Source organism: Bidens hawaiensis, unplaced genomic scaffold (assembly GCF_021521415.1).
Source record: "Bidens hawaiensis isolate Kalapana, Puna unplaced genomic scaffold, B.hawaiensis_p1.1 tig00032127_1, whole genome shotgun sequence".
NCBI classification, from domain to species: domain Eukaryota; kingdom Viridiplantae; phylum Streptophyta; class Magnoliopsida; order Asterales; family Asteraceae; genus Bidens; species Bidens hawaiensis.
Genome location: NW_027495458.1, coordinates 171,520 through 193,635, shown reverse-complemented (window position 1 = coordinate 193,635; position 22,116 = coordinate 171,520). Strand labels below are relative to the sequence as shown.

At 34.5% G+C, this 22,116-nt stretch overlaps 1 protein-coding gene across 2 annotated transcripts; it reads right to left on the bottom strand.

The window, feature by feature from the left end:
• Positions 1–17,450: 17,450 nt before the first annotated feature.
• LOC143583113 (zinc finger CCCH domain-containing protein 18-like) lies at positions 17,451–21,417 on the bottom strand. 2 transcript variants are annotated; one of them, XM_077065513.1, is made up of 7 exons: positions 21,231–21,412; positions 19,400–20,285; positions 18,711–18,878; positions 18,426–18,605; positions 18,020–18,096; positions 17,770–17,902; positions 17,451–17,662 (listed from the first exon to the last, which is right to left on the bottom strand). In XM_077065513.1, exons 2-7 carry the CDS (start codon positions 20,260–20,262, stop codon positions 17,590–17,592), a joined length of 1,494 nt encoding a protein of 497 aa, XP_076921628.1. In that variant the 5' UTR covers positions 20,263–20,285; positions 21,231–21,412; the 3' UTR covers positions 17,451–17,589. The 2 variants fall into 2 exon arrangements, with proteins under 2 accessions (XP_076921628.1, XP_076921627.1); XM_077065512.1 differs by having other exon boundaries at positions 17,451–17,659; positions 17,770–18,096; positions 21,231–21,417.
• Between the last annotated feature and the right edge of the window lie 699 nt (positions 21,418–22,116).

Sequence of the window (22,116 nt, the reverse complement as noted above, 5' to 3'; positions counted from 1 at the left end):
TTTTAACTTGGTTAAATATTTATTTAATTATTTTTTACTTAATTAAATATTTATTTGATTTTTAAAATTTGATGGATTGTATTTATTAATATGTTTTAAAAATAATTTTTTAACATGTGTATCACACGGATTTCTCCTGAGTTATATGTTGTAAATAAAAGATTGTGTTGACAAAATAAACACAGTCCTTAATTATAATTCCAATAAAATAGAGGTGGTAGCAACAAAAGATCAGCCCAGCCCATAGAGTGGGTAGGGAGGTTGACCGGCCAGGGTCCAATAGCTTTGAAGACCTAAAGTAATTTCGCACATTCATATATATTATATACAAACCCTTGTAATATAATAGCATAAATGTGGCTAAACTTGTAAGACTAACCCACACCAAGTTTTTTCAGAACGTCGACTTCCTTCGTGAGTTAGGCCACCGCACCCTCCAATTTTTTAGAGCCCCGCTATCCCACTCTAGTCAGTTTAACTTGGAGGTTGTAATACCGCGAAAATTTCCAACTTAAGTTTGTGTCAAAAATGTCAATTATCAAAGTTCAATTATCAAGTTCAGGGATTTAAAATGAAAATTTGGGAAAATTACATCTTTGCGCGATGCGAAAAATCTGGTGGTACACTTCGCACTACGCGAAGATGCTGGCACACAATTCAAAGTTTTGACATCTTCGCGCGACGCGAAGTATATGGATAAGGCAACTTCGCGCGACGCGAAACCACGTTAAGTAATCGGGGACACATGTCCAAACACGTGTCAACACGTGGCATCACGGGAGGTGCCACGTATAAAATTGCGGTTGGAGTCGGTTCGCACGACGCGAAGCTGCTTCGTGCGACACAAATATGCACAAATTTCACCTATAAATAGGTGGTGACGGGTTTGAAGCATTCTACATCAAATCTCACCTTCACTTTTACATAGTTAACATTGGAGAGCGTGCCCAATTGACGTAAAGTTCCGAGGTCCTGTTTTCTCGGGAACGTGCAAGAATTGGAGTTCTGACGCCCTGTAGATTGATTAAGCGAGTTAGAAGCAAGGTTCTGTCAATCAAGCCGTCACTCTGCCCTAGTTATTAGCAATCCCAAGTATCCTCTAAGGTAGGAACTAGTTTAAGTTATTTTCAATCATATTATAATAGCTTAGACTCAGTCAAGGCTATGGTCTTTAACCTTGAAAGTATTTTCAAAAGCATTCATAAATTGTTTTCAACAAACATTACTTCTATAAGGGTAATGATATACAAAACTATATTTCGACGGGCATATAGTAATCGGAAGGGGGATATCATCAGTAAACTCTTCTTGCCTAAGGTAAGTAATCCGTACAAATCCCAATCAACCGCAGGACCCGTTTACTTACCTGGAGAAGTTTGCCAAAGCATGCTACACCAAAGGTCACACAAATACATATATGATTTTCAAACATTCGCAAACCTAATCAAGGTTAAAACCAGACTTAAGGTCTGCAGTCTAATCAAGAAACACCATCAAGGTGATCATTCAAACCTATTTGTTTATAGGTTAACAATCATTCACAATCAAGAAGGTTCAATCAGTCAAACATAACGGGTGAATACGTTAAACTTTTACAATCAATTATACATATTTATACTCTATAAGATAGACAGGTTGTTTGTCTTATAAACTTAGTCAAACATTTGCATGAGATTACGTGATCTCTAAAATATTGTAATACAAAGTAGAGAATAAAAACAACTTAGACCGAATACACATGTGTCTGGATCCAAACATAACTGTTAAGCCTATACAGTCAAAGACTACGTGGTCGCGGGCTAACGGTCATATATAGTTCTCCGGAATGGGCTGCGTGGCTCGGAGAAATTGTTTGTGTGTAGGGCAATGTTACAAATACCAGGTATAGCAATATATCAGCTGAGCTTGCCAAGAAAACTACAGTTGTATTATGATTGTTATTTAAATGTTTTTAGAGTCATAACTATTCACCAGCACATAGCTGACGTATTTTTTTCCCCACTGCAGGTAATTAAGTTTGATGATATATAGCAAGGATTAGAGTCATCAAGAAGATAGAAGTTCGCTCCGCGTGATGACTCAATTTTGTTATAAAATCCTTGTAATATTAAAAGCAATATTTTTGTAAAACTTCAACTTGGGTATTTAATTCCCAAGCAAATTTTTAATGTAAATTCATATTATAATAACTGTAAGTCTTCCGCTAAAATTAACCCGTAACTCTGATACATTTACAAAACAGGTACCAACTATTGGTCACACTCTTAGGCCCAGATTTGGGGTGTGATAGAGGTTCACTAGGAAACCATACTGCTAGCTGCCACTTGATAGTCCTGCCACCACAAGAGAACTCTTTGGCATAACTCACGTTGGTCTCGGGATATGAAATGGCAACCTCACAATGCCTAGTTCAAATCCTTCGTTACCAATATCCATCCAAAGTGCCACAAGTGGGGGATCGAACTTAGGTCTCCATTGGAGAATCCAAACCTCCTATTACTATGCCACAATTTGGGGATCATCCCACCAAGTTAGTTGCCCCCATTAAATTTTAGGACCAATATTAAATTGGTGTGCACAAAGTGGTATATAAAAATTAAGCAATAAATCATCAAGCACAAATTAGTAATAAAAACCTAGAATACCATAAACCAAACCACTAGCAACATGCAAGTGAACCTATCGGATGAAGAATAGCTATGGGAAGTCCTAGGGTATCGAACCCTAGAGACAACTATTAAATTAACGAAACTAAATCTATAAGCTAATTAATTTAATAATTAAGAAAAAGATTATTTTTGTATTCCTTGTTAAATTTAAAACTAATTAATTAATTAATTAAACTAAACTGAACTAGAAAAATAGATTACAAATATAAGACTTCAACAAATTCATATATGAGTAAGACCAAGACATTACGAGTTGGTATATGAGATTACGTGATCTCTAAAATATTGTAATACAAAGTAGAGAATAAAAACAACTTAGACCGAATACACATGTGTCTGGATCCAAACATAACTGTTAAGCCTATACAGTCAAAGACTACGTGGTCGCGGGCTAACGGTCATATATAGTTCTCCGGAATGGGCTGCGTGGCTCGGAGAAATTGTTTGTGTGTAGGGCAATGTTACAAATACCAGGTATAGCAATATATCAGCTGAGCTTGCCAAGAAAACTACAGTTGTATTATGATTGTTATTTAAATGTTTTTAGAGTCATAACTATTCACCAGCACATAGCTGACGTATTTTTTTCCCCACTGCAGGTAATTAAGTTTGATGATATATAGCAAGGATTAGAGTCATCAAGAAGATAGAAGTTCGCTCCGCGTGATGACTCAATTTTGTTATAAAATCCTTGTAATATTAAAAGCAATATTTTTGTAAAACTTCAACTTGGGTATTTAATTCCCAAGCAAATTTTTAATGTAAATTCATATTATAATAACTGTAAGTCTTCCGCTAAAATTAACCCGTAACTCTGATACATTTACAAAACAGGTACCAACTATTGGTCACACTCTTAGGCCCAGATTTGGGGTGTGATAGAGGTTCACTAGGAAACCATACTGCTAGCTGCCACTTGATAGTCCTGCCACCACAAGAGAACTCTTTGGCATAACTCACGTTGGTCTCGGGATATGAAATGGCAACCTCACAATGCCTAGTTCAAATCCTTCGTTACCAATATCCATCCAAAGTGCCACAAGTGGGGGATCGAACTTAGGTCTCCATTGGAGAATCCAAACCTCCTATTACTATGCCACAATTTGGGGATCATCCCACCAAGTTAGTTGCCCCCATTAAATTTTAGGACCAATATTAAATTGGTGTGCACAAAGTGGTATATAAAAATTAAGCAATAAATCATCAAGCACAAATTAGTAATAAAAACCTAGAATACCATAAACCAAACCACTAGCAACATGCAAGTGAACCTATCGGATGAAGAATAGCTATGGGAAGTCCTAGGGTATCGAACCCTAGAGACAACTATTAAATTAACGAAACTAAATCTATAAGCTAATTAATTTAATAATTAAGAAAAAGATTATTTTTGTATTCCTTGTTAAATTTAAAACTAATTAATTAATTAATTAAACTAAACTGAACTAGAAAAATAGATTACAAATATAAGACTTCAACAAATTCATATATGAGTAAGACCAAGACATTAGGAGTTGGTTTATCTCTTTGGTCTAGTCGATTTACTTAGCCGTTGCGTCGATCGATTTTCTAGCTGTTGGTTAGGTTTATTTGTAAACCAAGTTGTTTATTCTTTAATATTGAATTGCCCCTTAATAATTCCCTTGGTTTTTTAAAAGTATGAACCTTGGAGGACTTTGTGATTTTGATATAGACCAAATATTAAATCATTAGGATACTTAGAAAGTCAACCGTGCCTTATCTTTCTTTCTAGACGTTTTTTTGGGTCTTTAGTAAAACTGACAACGGGGACCTATTTCCCATTGTCTACTTAGTTTATCTTTAGAGTCCAGTTTCGTATACTCGTTGTCAACCGAGTGTTGTTGATAGTCTTTGAGATTCCAACCTAGGTGGTTCCTCTTTATCATATCAGTAAGCTTTTCAAGAAGTTTCCGTTGTTTAAGTTAAATTTTCAATGAATTAGTTAATAAATAAACCATTTTTTAAACCAATTTAAAAACATTTTCAGGCAGATGTTAGTTTTGGTTCGATTTCTAGAGTTATACTGTAAGACCCTGAGCCCGGTGCCCTACTTTGGTGTTGGATTTACTCATAAACTCGGTTTGTTACAGCGGAAGCATATACCATTTACAATGGAAATTAAAACTTTTACATAATAACTTCTATCTCTAGCTAGATCTTCAATATGGATAGTCTCGCACACACCTCTAGCTTGCCACGTCATCAACAATACCTGCATGCATACTAAAACTCAACTACACGCTGAGTGAGTTCTAACATTTCTTTATTTTCATAAAATACGGTTTATAAATAAATCGCATCCTTTAAACATTCATACATAACATAACACTTGACATTCATTATTTACTGGTTTCTATGCTGGTCTATCAACCCATCCATAACTATTCTCATACACACTTGCTCATAACCGAGCCTCTTATTCTTGTTCATAACTAAGCCATCCCAAGTTAGAGGGATTTGTCATCCTAACTTGTTGGGCATGCATGAGGCCCGAAGGCTCTACACATGAACATGTACCCATTCTACTCTGTATAACATTCGTACACATCTACTTTCATATTATTATTCTACACAAGTATTGGTAGGGCTTGCTCCCTATCTTCTTTCTGTTCTTTAGGTATAAATAATTTAAGAGTTATCCACTCTACTAGTATCCGTAGCTAGACCATACATTCATACAACCAAGGCCGGCCTTAAGGGGTGGCAAGTGGTCGACGGCCACAGGCTCGACACCCCGCTAGGCCTCAATTTTTTTTAAAGAATTATATGTATTTTTATTAAAACAATATGTATATTTAGTGTTTAAACTGAATTACAAAACCACTAGTTTGGTCTAGTGGCAAAGGGATATTACTCTCAACCAAAAGGTTATGAGTTCTAGTCTCATTTGAAACATGTTTAATCTTATTTTTATACAAAACTTTTTTACATAACCTAAATTATAACCAATTAAGCTCATATCAAAATTAAATCTCAACAAAATATGCCTTTTACTTAAGGCCCAAAAAAAATTTCCCCTTCAGCCCAAATTTTTTTTTGCTTTTTCGGAGCCAGTTCTGCATACAACGTGTATCCCTAATGGGACCACCTATTCATTGTATCAATAACTGGACCATCTTACCATAGTATCCATAACTGGACCTCATTATCCTTTGTATCCATAACTGGACCATCTTACCATAGTATCCATACTAGACCACATTATCCTTTGTATCCGTAACTGGACCATCTTACCATTGAACCATAACTGGACCACGTTAGCCCTTGTATCCATAACTGGACCAACTTACACATATTATTCTACTAGTCAATTCATTGTATCTATAACTAGACCACATTACCATCACAACACGTGCCTTGAACTTGGTATATGCTTTTAACATTCAAATATATATTTAACAAATTATCTACGCTACTAGTATCCGTAGCCGGACATGAAAGGCCCTGATCCCGGGTGCCCTACATTCCATGTTGGATTTACTCATAAACACAACTCTAGAATTAGAGTTAATTAAAACTTATGCGGAATTATAAAATTCAACCATCCCATACAAAACATAAGGTACTTGTCTTAAAACAACATAATAATAGTCTTAGAAATAAACATAAACGACACATGATTCTTCTGTCTTCTGATGCCAGTCTTCCCAGCAACCTGTCTCATCCTACTCACCTGCATGCATACTAAAAGTCAGTTACGCTGAGTGAGTTCTAGTTAATCAAGCAATATACAGTTTATTTATTTATATACTTATAAATTTGCATCCGAAGATACGAATCATAAACTTAACCTGTTCATCTTTTATTCATGTATACTTGCATACATATGTTCATTCACTCTTTCATATTTTCTACTTTCTTTCTTTATAGTTTCATACTTACATAACTTTCAGATTATCTCTATGTTTTAAAGAGCATTTATCCCTACATATCTCGGATATTATTAAGGTCCAGTGCCCTACGTACCTCAGATATTATTAGGTTCCGGAGTCCTGCATACCTCGTATATTATTAGGGTCCGGAGTCCTGCATACCTTGTATATTATTAGGGTCCGGTACCCTTTCATACCTAGGATTTGATTAGGGTCTGGCACCCTTCATACCTTGGATATTATTAGGGTCCGGTACCCTTCATGCCTCGTTCCATACAGCCATACATCATTTACTATCTAATCATACATTCTTCAAATATCTTTTATTTCACAAACACACACACACACACACACACACACATACTAGTCAGGTGCCCGCGCGATGGTGGGTGTCTGAACGCAAACCTTGCGAATCACATAACAATCAAGAGTGTTTAAGGTTCGGTTTAAAGCATTTAAACCTTTAAAACCGGTCATCAGTTTGGTTTCACATAACATATAGTTATGATATAATTGAACAACGTCTTTTTTCCTACAAGTAAACATGACTATTATAACTTTAAATTAACCTAATTCAAGTACGATTTTTATAATCTTCATTCTTATTATAATTTCGCATCCTAGGTGTTCCATTAATTTTTACCATTTATGTTGCTAAAATTATCATTTTTCCTATTTTGTTATATATAAGAGAGTTAATGATTTGGTTTCAATTTTCAGTGATTCAATTTTGGTTTGGACGACGAAAAATCGATACTAATGGTTGGGCTTGCAAGTTTAACTTACAAACCATCAAAAACCGACATCGAGCACCCCTACGTAACTTATTATTTTTTTGAAAATTGAAAAAATTATAAAAATATCATACTCAAATTAAAGAATATAAAATGCTCGATTTTATGGTGCACTTTTTTTTTACAAAAATATTAGCGTACGGAAAAATTATGGTCGTTTAAAAATCATGGTGGGAAGTTAGTTTAAGATTAAAGTTAAAAACATAATACGGTTAAAGATGAGCGGGAAAACTTGTATGTTAGGTGAAATGTGTTTAAAAGACAAGTTTACCCCTTTTCACACATGTACTTTATGCATTAGCATTTGTAAAACTCTTAAAATCAAGTGTTTTAATTTACATTTGTCTCATGTATTATATATGTGTATATATATATATAGGGGAAGTATAAAATGAAAACTCACTTGAGTTGTGAAAACCCTATGTAACATCGTTTTTTTTTGTTACACACGTAATATGTGTTGTTACATTTAATACAAAATATCAAAAAATCAAAAAAACATTTTTTTGCTATTTTTTAACCTTTTTTTACTAATTTTTATATATGTTTTCAGGAGAGAGAAACTGTTATATATATGTTTACATTTTTTATTAACTTTAATTGTGGACCACAAGATTTAAACTTTAATTAAAAACATGTGGTTGAGAATGGGTTTCTAGAGTTTTCACAACTAAAGTGGGTTTTTATTTTAACCTAACCCTATATATATATATATATATATATCCTTGTACTTACCCTTCACTCATTCAATATTGGTCCATATACACTCACAACAATCACATAACATAAATTTACCACTTAACGTAAGTGTATTTAACAAGCATGTAGAGTACACAGCCCCGAAAAAACATAACAGAGAAGGGGCTAGAAACTCACATGAACTCGGTTTCTCTCTGAGTTTATTGTAATACCCTTCCTTTGTTGTGCACGGATAACTGTGTAATATTGTAAGCATCAATTAACTACTTCTTACCAAATAAATTTACCACTTAATATTGTAATACCCTTCCTTTGCTCGTGATCTATAGATTGAGGTAAGTTGACTTCATAGTCATCAAAATACTTGGGACGGGATCAGATTCTTTTCTCTCAAGGGAAATTTGTTCGGCCCAGCTTCTTCATGGTCCACTGCCCCAAACCGCCCATCTTCGATATTGGGTTGTTCCGGATTTTGTATGTTTGCCAGTACATCCGGAAAAGTAGAGGGCTGGTAATTACTGCCAACTTGGTTCGTATTCATATTCTGTTGTACAATTACTCCCATAATAGTTACCTTTAATTTGATGATCATTGTCTTAAAACTAAAATTTATTTTTCCAAGGCCACTCGCCGAACCAAACTCATCCGGTTCAGCTCACTTGCGTGTTTAATTTGTTTTCACTCACGTAACTTCATCATGTGAGTTTCGTAACCCCCTTTTAAATCGTTATTATATTTTGCGGTGTAGCAAGTTACAAGTTTTTATCGTTAGTTTTGTAATTATGATTTCAAACCGATTCGCCCTTGTGCCATACATGTTTATATCAACCTTCCATATCGTTTATGGTTATCATACGTGCATTATGTGCAATGTTTTTATCGCTTTATAGTTGGTACATCAAACATCAAAGTGGGAGAGACTGACGGGACATATCTGCGCCGCCTATACTATGTTCCGGTTGGACAAAATGGTGGCTATCATTCCCCCAGTTCCACAACTTTGGTCAAGAGAGTGGGGCGAAATTTCATACATGTTATCATTTACGTTATGGTTGGAATTATTGCATGTGACATGTGATATTTGCAAAGTTCTCATTACACACACACACACACACCAAAACTTAAGAAATCTCATCAACTTAAATGTTTGCTGAATATATTATTTTTAACATGCTATAGGTTAGGTTGAATCAATTACGTGCTAAGGACGATTATCGCTAGCCGACTTTAGGATATATTAAATAATTTTTTTATTACTCGATGATTTTTTTTTTGTCTTTTTTGTTTATGAACAACTGTGTACTTGCTACCTTATGAAATGGAATAAATATAACTATTATCACTTTAATAATGTTACGAGCTTATGGGCAATTTGGGCATATTCAACTTAAATTTGGGTGTTACACTTTTAATATATTTTCGTGTCAATTCTTGCTTCTTCACAAAGTACTTTTGTTTATCTTCGGTTGGAGATGCATAAGTTTGAACAAGTGTCGACCATTCCTTGTAAATGTCATCAATCAGTTAGTAGTCATGCTTAATTAATCCCCATTTGAATAAAACACCACCGTGCCCCAAAAACATCCCCTCCTCCAACGGCTAAATTTCAGCTGCAACCCGGTTCGTGGATCAGCTATCGCACCTCCACTCGCAGGAAGGTGTTGTGGTGTTCGCCATCCACGTAGTCGTGCCACCCGCCCCACACCCACGCACACTTAGGCTGGTCGCTATGGGTGCGGAAGAGGGGGAGAATGGTGCCATGGAGGGGGAAAACCGCCGGGGGGCGCCTTCAAGGCGGGCGCGGAAGGGGGGCGGTGAAGGGGAAGGCGGGGCGCGGAATAGGGATGGCAATGGGTCGGGTTAGGGTATTCTCAAACCCATACCCGGTTATAAAAGTTCATCCCAAACCCGTCCCAAACTCGTCGGCTTTTAATCGGGTAATTACCCGTCGGGTTTTGAGTTTTTCCATCGGGTTTCGGGTTTTCTATCGAGTTTTGACAAAATACCCGTCGGGTATACCCGGCTAAAAAATCGTCAGGTTTCTACCGGGGTTTTGATAAAATATAACTAATTGATTACAAAGATGGTTACCATGTAGGTAAAATATCTCAAATAATTGACATAAACAAGTTTTGACAAATAATATATTTGGAATACAGTGTGTGTGTGTGTGTGTGTGTGTGTATAAATATATATAAACTATATCGGGTACATCGGGTATATAATCGGGTAAATGGGGCTATGTTATCGGGTAATCGGGTCGGGTAATCGAGTATATTAGAAATCCTAAACCCGTCCCAAACCCATGAAAAATTTCAAAACTAATCCCAAACCCTAACGGGTCGAGTATTCCCTGCCCCATTTATGTCAGGCTTCGGGTTTTCCCATCAGGTTTGGGTTTCATTGCCATCCCTAGCGCGGAAGGATGGTGATGGGGGAGGGGCCACCCTAACGGTTAAAAAAAGATCCGTAAAAAAATTTTTAATAATTAACATTTCTATATAAATTCAAACTTTTTTCTCAATTTTACTCAAACAACTTTCATCTTCACACCAAATTTAACCATCTTCACACCAAATTTAACTATATTCACAACTTTCATCTTCACACCAAATCATGAATCATAACTCGAACCCGAACCCAAACCAAAACCCGTGGGATCCGAGTTGTATGTGGTGGGCTAGTTTGCTCGCAAATAACGTGTAACATCTTGGATTTTTCATATTTGAATTCGTTTAAGTTTAAACCGATTTGGGAACGTAATTCGGATCTTTTGAACTATTTAAAACTTGTATTTATTGGTATTTAACTTGGTTTAACTTATTTTATAATTTCATAACTTTTAGTTATGCCAAATAACCCTTAGAAACCTTTAAAATCGCTTAAAATAGCTAAGAATCGAATTTTCGGGAACTACAGGGACTAGTTTTGCCAATTCTTTTTTATTTTCGATTAAATTAACGAAACTTAAACTCCAAGAAATGTTATAGCTGGTTCAATTTCGCTTTCTTGGTGTCCAAGCCAAATTTTGTTAGTTATTGTATTAGATTTTCTCATTAAATATCTTATTTTGTTTCCTAATTTGTTTTTAGCATCCAAATCGCTTATTTTTGGCATAAATCGAGTAAATTAAGGTCCAAGAAAAGGATGATAATTAAAATACAAGTCCGTATTCTTAAATTACTGATAAATCACGAAATCTTTGATATATTACATCGATATTCTTATTAAAATCGTATTTTGTTACTTAAACGAATAAATCTTCCAAATATAGTTCGTTTTTGTAATCTCTATATAAACACATCATAATTCTCTGCCACAAACTTGTAACCTAACCCTAGAGGGACCTCCTAGCTGTCACCTACCTCTGACCATCACCAAACCCTTCGGTTTTTGCTTATTCGTTGAAGATACAATGCTTGTTCGTTTGACTTTGCTTGCGTATGGACCTTTAACTCATCATATCTCTTGATTCTTTCACTTTCCGGGTAAGTAGTAAACATAGGAATCATTCATATACATTTCCTGGTCAATAACCTTCAATCAATTTCGGTGGTTGAAGGGTGTTGACCGGTCAAATCGTTTAAAACTCGTTAAAGGGCAAAAGAGTCAACAAGTTTGACTATCCGTTTTCTCATACTTCTGATCGGATTCAACGTTCGGTCCAGAATACTTTTATTCTCGTAACATATATTTAAGGATATTAACCAAAACTCAACTTCCGACTCGCTGTTCGGATTCTGGTCAGTACCAGCTCGCTTAAATCTAAAAGCAAACATAACTTGAGTTCTAAACGTCCGTTTGGATTGATTCCAGCGGAAATAAGTTCGTTTTTACTTATATTATCATATCCTAAAATATCATATTCTGAATTATTCATAACATTTGACGTGTAGTGGACGACTAGCTTATTCGTAGCTCGTTAATCGCATTTATTAATCGTTTGTCATTAATCTAAGGTGAGTTTGATCATTCCCCTTTGTCTACACTATTTTCAAACGTTTTAGGGACATATGTGTACTTATTCATATTTTCTATCATATATATATATCTCAAACAATCGCAAACATAATCATTGTGTGTTATATCAATTAAATACTATTTGCTAATTGCTACTTGTTTATGTGTGTTTGTATTCTATCAAGTCTTGGATTCTCATTAGTATGATCATATAACCGTCTTAGTAACCGGAGCCCGATTCGCTTGGCAAAGGTAAAACGACAATTTTAGTCATTGTAATCAATGCCCGATTCGCTTGGCAAGTATTCATTGGCACACTAGCACGATTTGGTTATATACAAGTTTTGTTATGATTTGATTGATTACTATCACATGATTGGTTTACGCATTTATCACTTATCATTTATCAATTATCTATCATATATATATATATATATATATATATATATATATATATATATATATATATATTATTTGTTGTGTCAAAATTGGTGATCATCTCACTCAACATGTGTTGCTGACAAACTCCATTTTCTACACATATGCAGGTTGCTTGTATTGAAGATTGAAGTTGGACACTTAGACAAGACCTTAGGATATGAACAAGATAACCATTATTTGAGCTTACATTAAATTGTTTGTTCTTGGATATTGTATGTACTTATTTTCAATAAAATAATTAATTAGAAATTGTCACATTTTATGTATGATAGTATCTTCGAGCTGTGAGCAATCGGATCACGCCCCGGCATTTCCGCCTTAGGTTGGGGTGTGACATAACGTCGACCTTAGCAACCCGTTCTATGCAAACCAACAACGACCGATAATTCGTCCACCCATGCCACTGTTTACCCCCGATATGTTCTTTTGGTCGCCAATGCCGTATACGTCCTCGCAAGAACCACAAACCCAAATACCCGAAACGCGAGTACTCGAAACGCAAGTACCCGAAATGCAAGTCCGGCGTCCAAAAAGAAGTCATAAAGAAAACAACCCGGGTAACGTTCGAACAACCAAAAAGGTCGAAAGACACATGTGGGAAGCAGACGAGGAAATGGCGTTAGCGTTAGCATGGATCGACTCTTCCGAATACTCAAGTCAAGGTATATTATAAAAATATTTATATGTTTTCCATGTTATATTTTTTTGTTTACTAACACTAAGCTTTTATATGTATCGAAGGTGACGACAAACATTCGCCGGAGTTTTGGGTACAAATACGCACCAAGTTCTTTGCTTTAATGGGTCGAGGAGAGTATCACGGGAATGATTCCATTTACAACAAATGGAAGTCATTATGCACAAAAATAACCGACTTCACAGCCGTTCACACCCACGTTGTGAACAACAGAAAAAGCGGTGTGAGCGATGCCGATATGTTGGAGGCTTGCTTAAAACAATACAAAGCCCTTTATAATAAAGATTTTTAGCATGTTGGAAATTTGGAGACAATGCATAAGCTCGCCAAAGTGGCATACGGTCCCGACATCATCACCACCGCGACCGTCAAAACGGTCAAAGACAACGTCTACTTCGGCCAATCAATCGCCGTCTCAGCCCATGTCCGATGGTCGTTGTCAACTTAATCTAAACGAGTTGGATCCGGAATTAATTTTTGACGAACCGGATGAGTTGCCACGGCCTGTAGGAAGATATAAAGCCAAGGCAGCGGCTAGAGGTGGAGGATCTTCGTCCAAAACCACATCCTCTAAGAGTTCCGACATGAGCTCGCATCTTGAAAACTTGGAGCTGAGGCTAGCCGAGATTGCCAACATTAAATAACAAAAACATGAGGGCCCATGAAAATGCACGGAGAAAGAAAGGCGATGCTTGCGGAATACAAAGCGATGCACCAACATCGAAAGCGACAAAAGGAATTCGAGCTCATCACAAAAGATCTATCGCATCTAGATTCTGTGTTGCAGGCGGTGATGGAAAAAAGAAAAGCAAAGATATTGGCCAAATATGCAAACGAGGACGAGGACGACGAATAGTAGTTACATTTTCATTTTTATTTGTATGTTTTTTATTTTTATTTTTATTTGTATGGTTTTTTTTTATATATTTTATTTATTATTGTATTTTTTTATTATTGTATTATATATTATTGTATTGGTTTTTTTGTTTTATAAAAAAGGAAAAAAGGTTGGGCTTCGAAGCCCCCCTCACCATCTTGGTTTTAAAAAGTGAGAGGCGAGGAAAAGCGACGGGGTTTAAAACAGAAGCGTGAAGCGCCAGGCGCAAAAGCGAGAGCTTTTTGTACTCGATGCGAACACATTTATATAATTTTTATATATGTATATATCATGGGTTTTTAGCTTCTTCACTCATGATGTAGCTATATTTAAGCATTATATATGATTTAATATATAAACTATCTACACATACAACACTTAGATGTTTAAAAACCACTTGCGTACGAAAGGCGAGCGCCTCACCTTCGCTTTAGGTCGCTTTTTGCCTAAAAAGCTCGCCTCAGGCTCGCCTTTTGAACATTGCTTGCCTTGACTAGCCTAAAGTGAAGAGGCCCTCGCCTTATATCTCCTCTCGCCTCGGCTCGCCTCAGGCGCGCTTTTTTAAACCAAGCTCATCATAGAGGGGCATTATGCCCTGGGGCTTCGATGCCCCCAGTGCTCACGTGACGCTGACGTGACACTATGGAGAGGCTTCGAAGCCCCCCGCCATAGCATACAAAGCTGGTCTTATATGAAAAGTGTAATGAGGAATTTATTATTATTAATTGCAAGCATTTATTATGATTTATATCATGTATATAGTTATTTAATATCAATAATATTATGTATATGTTGTTACTAAATATTAAAAAATATTTATATAATGTGATAATTGATTTCTTCCGGTATGCAAGTAGCATTTGTTGCATAATCCTTTCATTACAATACACTAATATATCATAAGAATGTTTTTCAAAAAACTTTGTTTCACAGTTTTACTCATACTCGTGATTATCGGTAAGCTACTCATTACTTATTGGTTATCGCACATTCATGCTTTTACTTCTAGCCTTCTTACATAAGCAATGCATTTGATATCGTCGTTATATCACCGATATATCAATGACATATCGGTTACCGGTCCCTTGGCGATATATAAGTCACAATATCAGTTCAACATATCGGTACCGATAATATCAACGATATTGACCGATATTTGACCAATATTGGATATTTGACCGATGTATCACCTATATGTCCGATATTAGTGTTTTAAGTCTTAATTATCAACTTTTAGTGTTCAGTGTTATTGTTTTAAGTCATAATCAATTCTTGCTTGCTATGATTGTTAGTGTTTTGCAATTTGCAAAAAGGTTAATTTGTTAATGGTATGAGACTATACTGAATTATTGTTGTTAAATTGCTATATATATAAATTTTTACATGATATTAAAATTACCGATATTCCACTGATATCTCACTGCGATAACCGATATCTCAGATATCGCTCCTTGATCGATATCCGATATTTTTCCGCGTTAACTGCTTAGCATATAAGCAATACACTTAAGTTGACTTATTACTTATTTTATTACTATGTACATGCCAAACTAATTTAGGAAACATGATGATGGTGGGCAATGCGTGTAAGAGCATTCCCAATGGATTCTTCAAATTTGTGAGAGGGCTTTCTATTTTTTAGAGATGGTTAAAAGTGGTCGTGATGGGAGAAGAGAGAAAATGTTACTGTTCATGGTTAAATTTGGAGATCCATACTGTTCATCTCTATAATTTTTTAATGTTTTTGAGAGTGGTTGTGAGCGAATGAGAGAGAAAAGATAATGATAAAAGTATAAAAAAATATTATTTAATTGAAATAAGAGAGAAATGATGGTGTTTTTAATATAACTATAAAGATGAAGATTGAGAATTGATTAGGAATGCTTTGAGGAAAGTTGGCACATGGGTACATGTTTGCCTAACTCTTGCCTCAGTTTGTGCCAGAAGAGAAGAGAGGAGGAAGCGGATGGCGAGTGGATGAATATGGATATTTGTGAATGTAGTTGGGACTGTTAAGAGCCATAGCTTTTAATAAAAATATTACAATTTATAAAGAACGGAGCAATAAAAGATGTCATTATTGGTATCCACACTAAAAACAAATTATGTTTATACAGAGATTTTAAATGTTCTTTTGAAAATAAGTTTTTTTAATACTCACAAACAAAGCTAAGTTTTTAATAAAAGGATTAAAAAGTCATTTATCAAACAGCATATAAGCATTTTAAAGTCTAACATAGATTAAATATTAGTGGATCTTTTTATCATTTTGCCCTAGTTTTTTTTCCTTTTCATAAAAAATATTCATAATTTAATTTTCTATAATACCTTTTATTATTTAAAGATAAAAATACTATAAAAGTTGTTATTGGTGTTGTGAATATTGAATCGAAAAGAAACTAATAACATTTTTAGAGACATAACTAGTTGCTAGTCCTCCACTGTTAGTAACATTTTAATAGCTAGAGCAATAGTAGAGTACATGCTCGAAGAGTAAATATTTTAAGTATATGCATATTGCAAACAGTTGTAAACTAATACATTCGATTTTTCACATCAGATGACCCCAATATTCATATACTAGTATCGAAGCCTGCGCTTTGTAGCGGGGTCATGGATGATTTACAAGCTGTTGGACATATTTGCTAGCTGGTTGTTTTGGCTATACCCGTTAGACTCGGGCTTTTTTGTCATCCCTAAATGTGAGTGGAGATGTTTGATAAGTTACAATTTTGTAACTTATGACTTTTTCACAAGTCATAAGGTGGCCAAAATAAGGAATCCCAAACACCCCCTTGGTAAAACATGAACAAAAAGTTTGTGTTCATCTAATTAAACGAGCGAACATAAACGTATTATTTGTTTATTTATGTTCGTTTATGCATGCTTATGTTCATTTCCATTTGTTCATTTATATTTTATTCAGTTTATTTTATTTATGTTCGTTTATAATCTCAAACTATTCACTTGATCCCAAATGAACGAACACAAACAAGTTGATTTTTTAAACGAACGAACATGAGTATTCATGCTCATTTAAAGTTAAATAAGCAAACACAAGCGTACCCTCGCTACTCATGTTCATTAGGTTCATTTACATGAATTTGTGTTTTCCATGCCACTTCAACAAGAATCACACTATGACACAATACATAAATTTGCTGCAATCACAAGTAAATAATAATATCTGAAAAACAGAAACTTTGTATAAACTAAATAAAGTCTTTATTATCAGAACATATATATAACTTAGTAATTACCAAACATGCAGAAACAAACACTTCTCTGCAATATTCACTTTCACCCCTCCTACTTCATTATTTTATACTTTCGGCCGCCTATTTTCCGCAGCCTTGCTATACTTCTAAAAATCTTAAAAATTAAAAACCATAACTTAGTTACAATCATAACTTTTCTGTACTCTTTTCTTCAACCTTGTTTTTCACCCTAAAAACACTCTTTGTATCATCTTCTTTCTCATATTATAATGATAATCAAACTCTTTGGTATTCTGTCATCTCTATCTCTATAAACCGGCAAATGTTACCTCTCAAGAACACTATATAACTGTCGATATTTCACCCCCTAATCCCGATGCAAATGGGCTATCCGGAAGATTCAGTCCCTGGCTACTGCAAATTATAAAATAAAAAGCCGTTATTATTAATCTGATACGCGACATCATATCATCATATTGCGTATAGATTCATATTTTCTCTTCTTTTTGTTGTAAACATACCTTTCTTGCTCGTTGTATTTGGTATTAATCTGACTAATATTTTGTTCACTGGCAGAACCGTTGTTTAAAACATCGAGAAAATAGTTAAAACGCTCGTTCGAATGGAAGTCCGCTTGTTGTGCGTGAGCATTGCCTATGAAAGTGAAATTTTTAGAGAAAAATACAAACATTAAATAAAATACTGAATTTAAAAGATAGTTATTAAAACTTTTCATCTGCTTATTTATCACAAATATGATATAAATCTCACTTGACTCCAGCCCGAGTTCGGTATCAAGACAGTGAGAACCTTGGTACATAGGATGTTGATATGTGTAACCATTTTTCCTGAAAAAATATCGAATTCGATCATTAAAAGCGCAATTTTCATATATACCCCTGAAAACTTGCATATATACCAATCTAATTAATTAAAACTTATAATAATATGACCATTATACCCTTTCTGAAAACTTTTATATATGTTTCAGAGGAAGGTATAAATATCATGAATATAAAAATAGGTATGTTTGATGTTATGATTTTATGTCGAATAAATATATTATACAAGTCCAAGACGTAATCATGAGGTACGTATATGATGTCCAAAAAGGATAAATAATAATAACATTTATGACTCGAAAACGAAAACGGAGAACAAATAATAAAGGGAGTACCTATCATCAATCTTGCATTTTTCACGGTACGGTTTGACCAAAACACGTGCACCGCTAACAAAATGAGGATTCCCCTTGTTTAAAATATGCCTAACTGTATCTGCAAACACAAATGTCACAAATCCAAACATTCTCTTTTGCTGACATGGAATTCTCACGTCACGAACCGGCCCAAATTTGCTGTCATAAACATGCACACAAAAAAATAATAAATCAATTCTAGTCATTTACAAATGTAACATTGTAGCATGAAACCAAGTTTAACTTCATAACTATACTCCTTACTTGAAATAATTATAAACATCAAGCTCGGAAAATGTACTTTCAGCTGGAAAAGTCAAATATATCTGTCGAGAACCCGCCACAATTCCATCGTGTTCATTTCTATCTCCAATATGATCCATAAATTTTGCCATGTCATCAGCCAGCACCACCGCGTGCTGCCCATGTGGCCTATCGACATAATAAGAACAAATGTCAAACGAGTCAAACGGAATCCCAAACACCTTTTAGGATAGGGAAATCCAAGAAACCCAAAAAACCAATCCATAACCAAATAAATAAATAAAAACGAAGGATTTGGTATTATTTGTTTTTTCGTAAAAACCGAATTTTCGATTCAGATTTGCATGTAATTAAACCAAAAAAAACAAACCAAATATATGGAATTTTTTTTTTTATTTTGAATGCTAAGTAATTTAGAAGAATTTAATAAATAGCGTAACCCAATATTTTAGCCAAATTTATAAATACCAACTAGTTATTAATCAACAAAAAAATTTCGGCCCAAATTCATTATTTTGGGCCAATTTTTTTCAGCCCCAAATTTTCAAGCCCAATGGTAAAATTAGAAAAAATCGAACCGAATGGTTTACAAAAAACCCAAAAACTGAATTCTCAGTTTTCGGTTCGGTTTGAGCCCAAACCAAAACTGACCCATGCACATGTAAGATATAATAGTTAAAGAAATTGACCTGTCAATGAGACAAATGCTTTTAAGGCGAGCGAGAAGTTTGGTCAAACTATAACCGGCTTTTCCGTGCCTTTGACTTTCGGTCAAATACCCGTCAGCTTGAAGCGTTTTACCGAACTTTTCATAATATATCATCGGTAAAGAAGCTATGGAAACCGGAAACCCGCGTCTTGATTTCAGTAACTCAGTGAGTTCCATCTCTAATTTCTCGAGTGACATTGGCGAAAAGACATTTTCATCCTCGAATTTAGGGCTAAAGATTTGTGAAAAGCTTTCAGGGGTAGGATGCAAATACCTACAATTGTTTCCATGTCTACAAAACCCTTTGATGAAATAATGACAAACTTTAAACGGAAACTCGGGTAAACTCGGTGACCTCCGATTAGCCCGTGGGCCCAAATCGGGGCTGCTAACAGGCTCCATTTGATCCTCTAGCGACATGAAACGAAGGTGGTTGTGAAGGTGGTAATCTTCAGGATACGAAGCCGGGTAAACCATTGGCACAAAGTCAACCGGTTGACCATGATGGTCACAACAACGGTTCGGCACTTGGATCGTCAACGGTGAATGACGGGCCGAAGGAGAGAACGGTGTGAAGTGAATCGGGCCAATTGGCATCTCAGGCATAGAGTTGACCCGAGGAGGTGAAACCTGTTGACCAGATGTGTTCGAAGCTAGGTTAAGGTGGGCTCGGGTTTGTTTGATTAACCCATGTATCAAATTATCTGGCCCGAATGCTAAATGTATCATTTCGCGTTCACCATGATCTTGTAACAGAAGGTACCCGATAATCTTGGACACGTTTTCGGGTTCAATTTTTTGGACTCGATCGTATACGACTTTCGTAGATTCTGAGAAATCCATATCAAGTATATCTAACCTATAACCTAACACATAAAATCAACAACATAAATATTGTCATCAGTAACATTAAATATATAACATAGAACAAAATTTAACTTCAAAATCTAGAAATCATTTACCAAACAAACCCTAAAAAGGCATTGATTCCACGAGTTAAAAAGGAAACTAAAAACACAGACATAATAATAACATTAATAATAATATTAACTTTATGAGCATAAATGGAATGAACAAGATTCCATGATGAAAAGCATGATTGATAAGAGTACCAGACATGAACAGTACAACCAGGTATGTTTTCCTACCTTAAACCAGCAAAAAAACATTATCTATATCCTCAGATCCCATTTAAAGAAAAGGCTAAATTAAGAAATTAAAAAAAAAGTGAAAAAGAAAAAATTAAGCTCAAAAAACATAAAATTTCACATGTTTTCTGGTTAAACTTCAATAATTTCAACAACACAAATTCAACTGAAGAACAAGCACATAAATACAGATTTAAAAACAAAATAAAATATCAAAACTAAGTAAAATAAAATTATGCTCAAACAACTTAAAATTTTACATATTTTCATGATTAAACTTCAATAATTTCAACAAAAAAACACAAATACAACTGAAGAACAAGCACATAAATATAGTTTTAAAAACAAAATAAAATATCAAAAGTAAAAAAGAAATAAAACTATGCTCAAATAACATAAACTGTTACATATTTTCATGATTAAACTTCAATAATTTCAACTAAAAAACACAAATTCAACTGAAGAACAAACACATAAATATAGATTAGATTTAAAAACAAAATAAAATATCAAAAGTAAAAAAGAAATAAAACTATGCTCAAACAACTTAAGCTTTTACATATTTTCATGATTAAACTTCAATAATTTCAACAAAAAAACACACAAATATAGATTTGAAAAAGAAAATAAAAGATTGAAAACATTGAAAATTAAAAAACCTACCAAATCTAACAAGTGGTTGATGAACAAGAACAGGTAGAGAAATTAAGGCTCTCTTCTTCCATGATTGATTGACTGGACTCAACCATTCTCTCTCTAGAAACCCTTTAAATTATACTCAGTTTCTCTCTCTATATGTATACATATATCTTCCTCTCGTTGTTGTTTTCGCTGATTATTATTATTTAATAAATATTAATAGTTTATGTATTTATGCCCTCAATTCTCCGCAAAAACGACACATTCATAAAAAAACAGAAAATGACAGCGAGGATGGGCTTTAAAGGGCGCCGATTGTCTTTAATTCAAAGCAACTCTCAACTCCACGTGGATAAAACTGAAAAATCCGATACAAAACCGAAAAGATGAAAAAACCAAATCAAAATATAAATTTACGGTTTGGTTTTATGTTTTTGTAAACTAAACTAAGGTTTTGTTTTTGCATGTAATAAATATAAAAAAAAACTGAAATTTTCACTCTTTTTGTTTTTTATTTTGTATTTTATATGAATTTAATAAATACATAACTCAAATATTTTAATTCAAATGTAAAATAAATTAATAATCATTTAGTTTTTTATTAATAAAATGATTTAGACTCTGGTTCATTATTTTGAAACAATTTTTTCGGCATCAAATTTTCAAACTTAAATGATAAACCCGAAAAACTGAAGCTGAACGGAATCCATACCAAAATCATTTAGTTTTTTAATTAACAAAATAGTTTACGAAAAGATTCATTATTTTAGGTGTTTTCTTTTCGGCCACAAATTTTCAATGGAAAGGCCGGAAAACCGAAACTGAACAGAACCCAAACCAAAAACACGGTTTTCAAAATTCAAAAATTTAAGTTTTGGCTTTTGACACGGCCCTGTAGTATAATTGGAGA

What these genes read in the sequence shown, in the direction of transcription:
- LOC143583113 (XM_077065512.1), bottom strand. Translation starts at nt 20,262, where the DNA reads ATGGATTTCTCAGAATCTACGAAAGTCGTATACGATCGAGTCCAAAAA. An exon ending in GATGTTTATAATTATTTCAA is followed by an intron (nt 18,606 to 18,710) that starts GTAAGGAGTATA and finishes TGTTTATGACAG; the next exon opens with CAAATTTGGGCCGGTTCGTG. An exon ending in AAATACAACGAGCAAGAAAG is followed by an intron (nt 17,660 to 17,769) that starts GTATGTTTACAA and finishes AATTTGCAGTAG; the next exon opens with CCAGGGACTGAATCTTCCGG.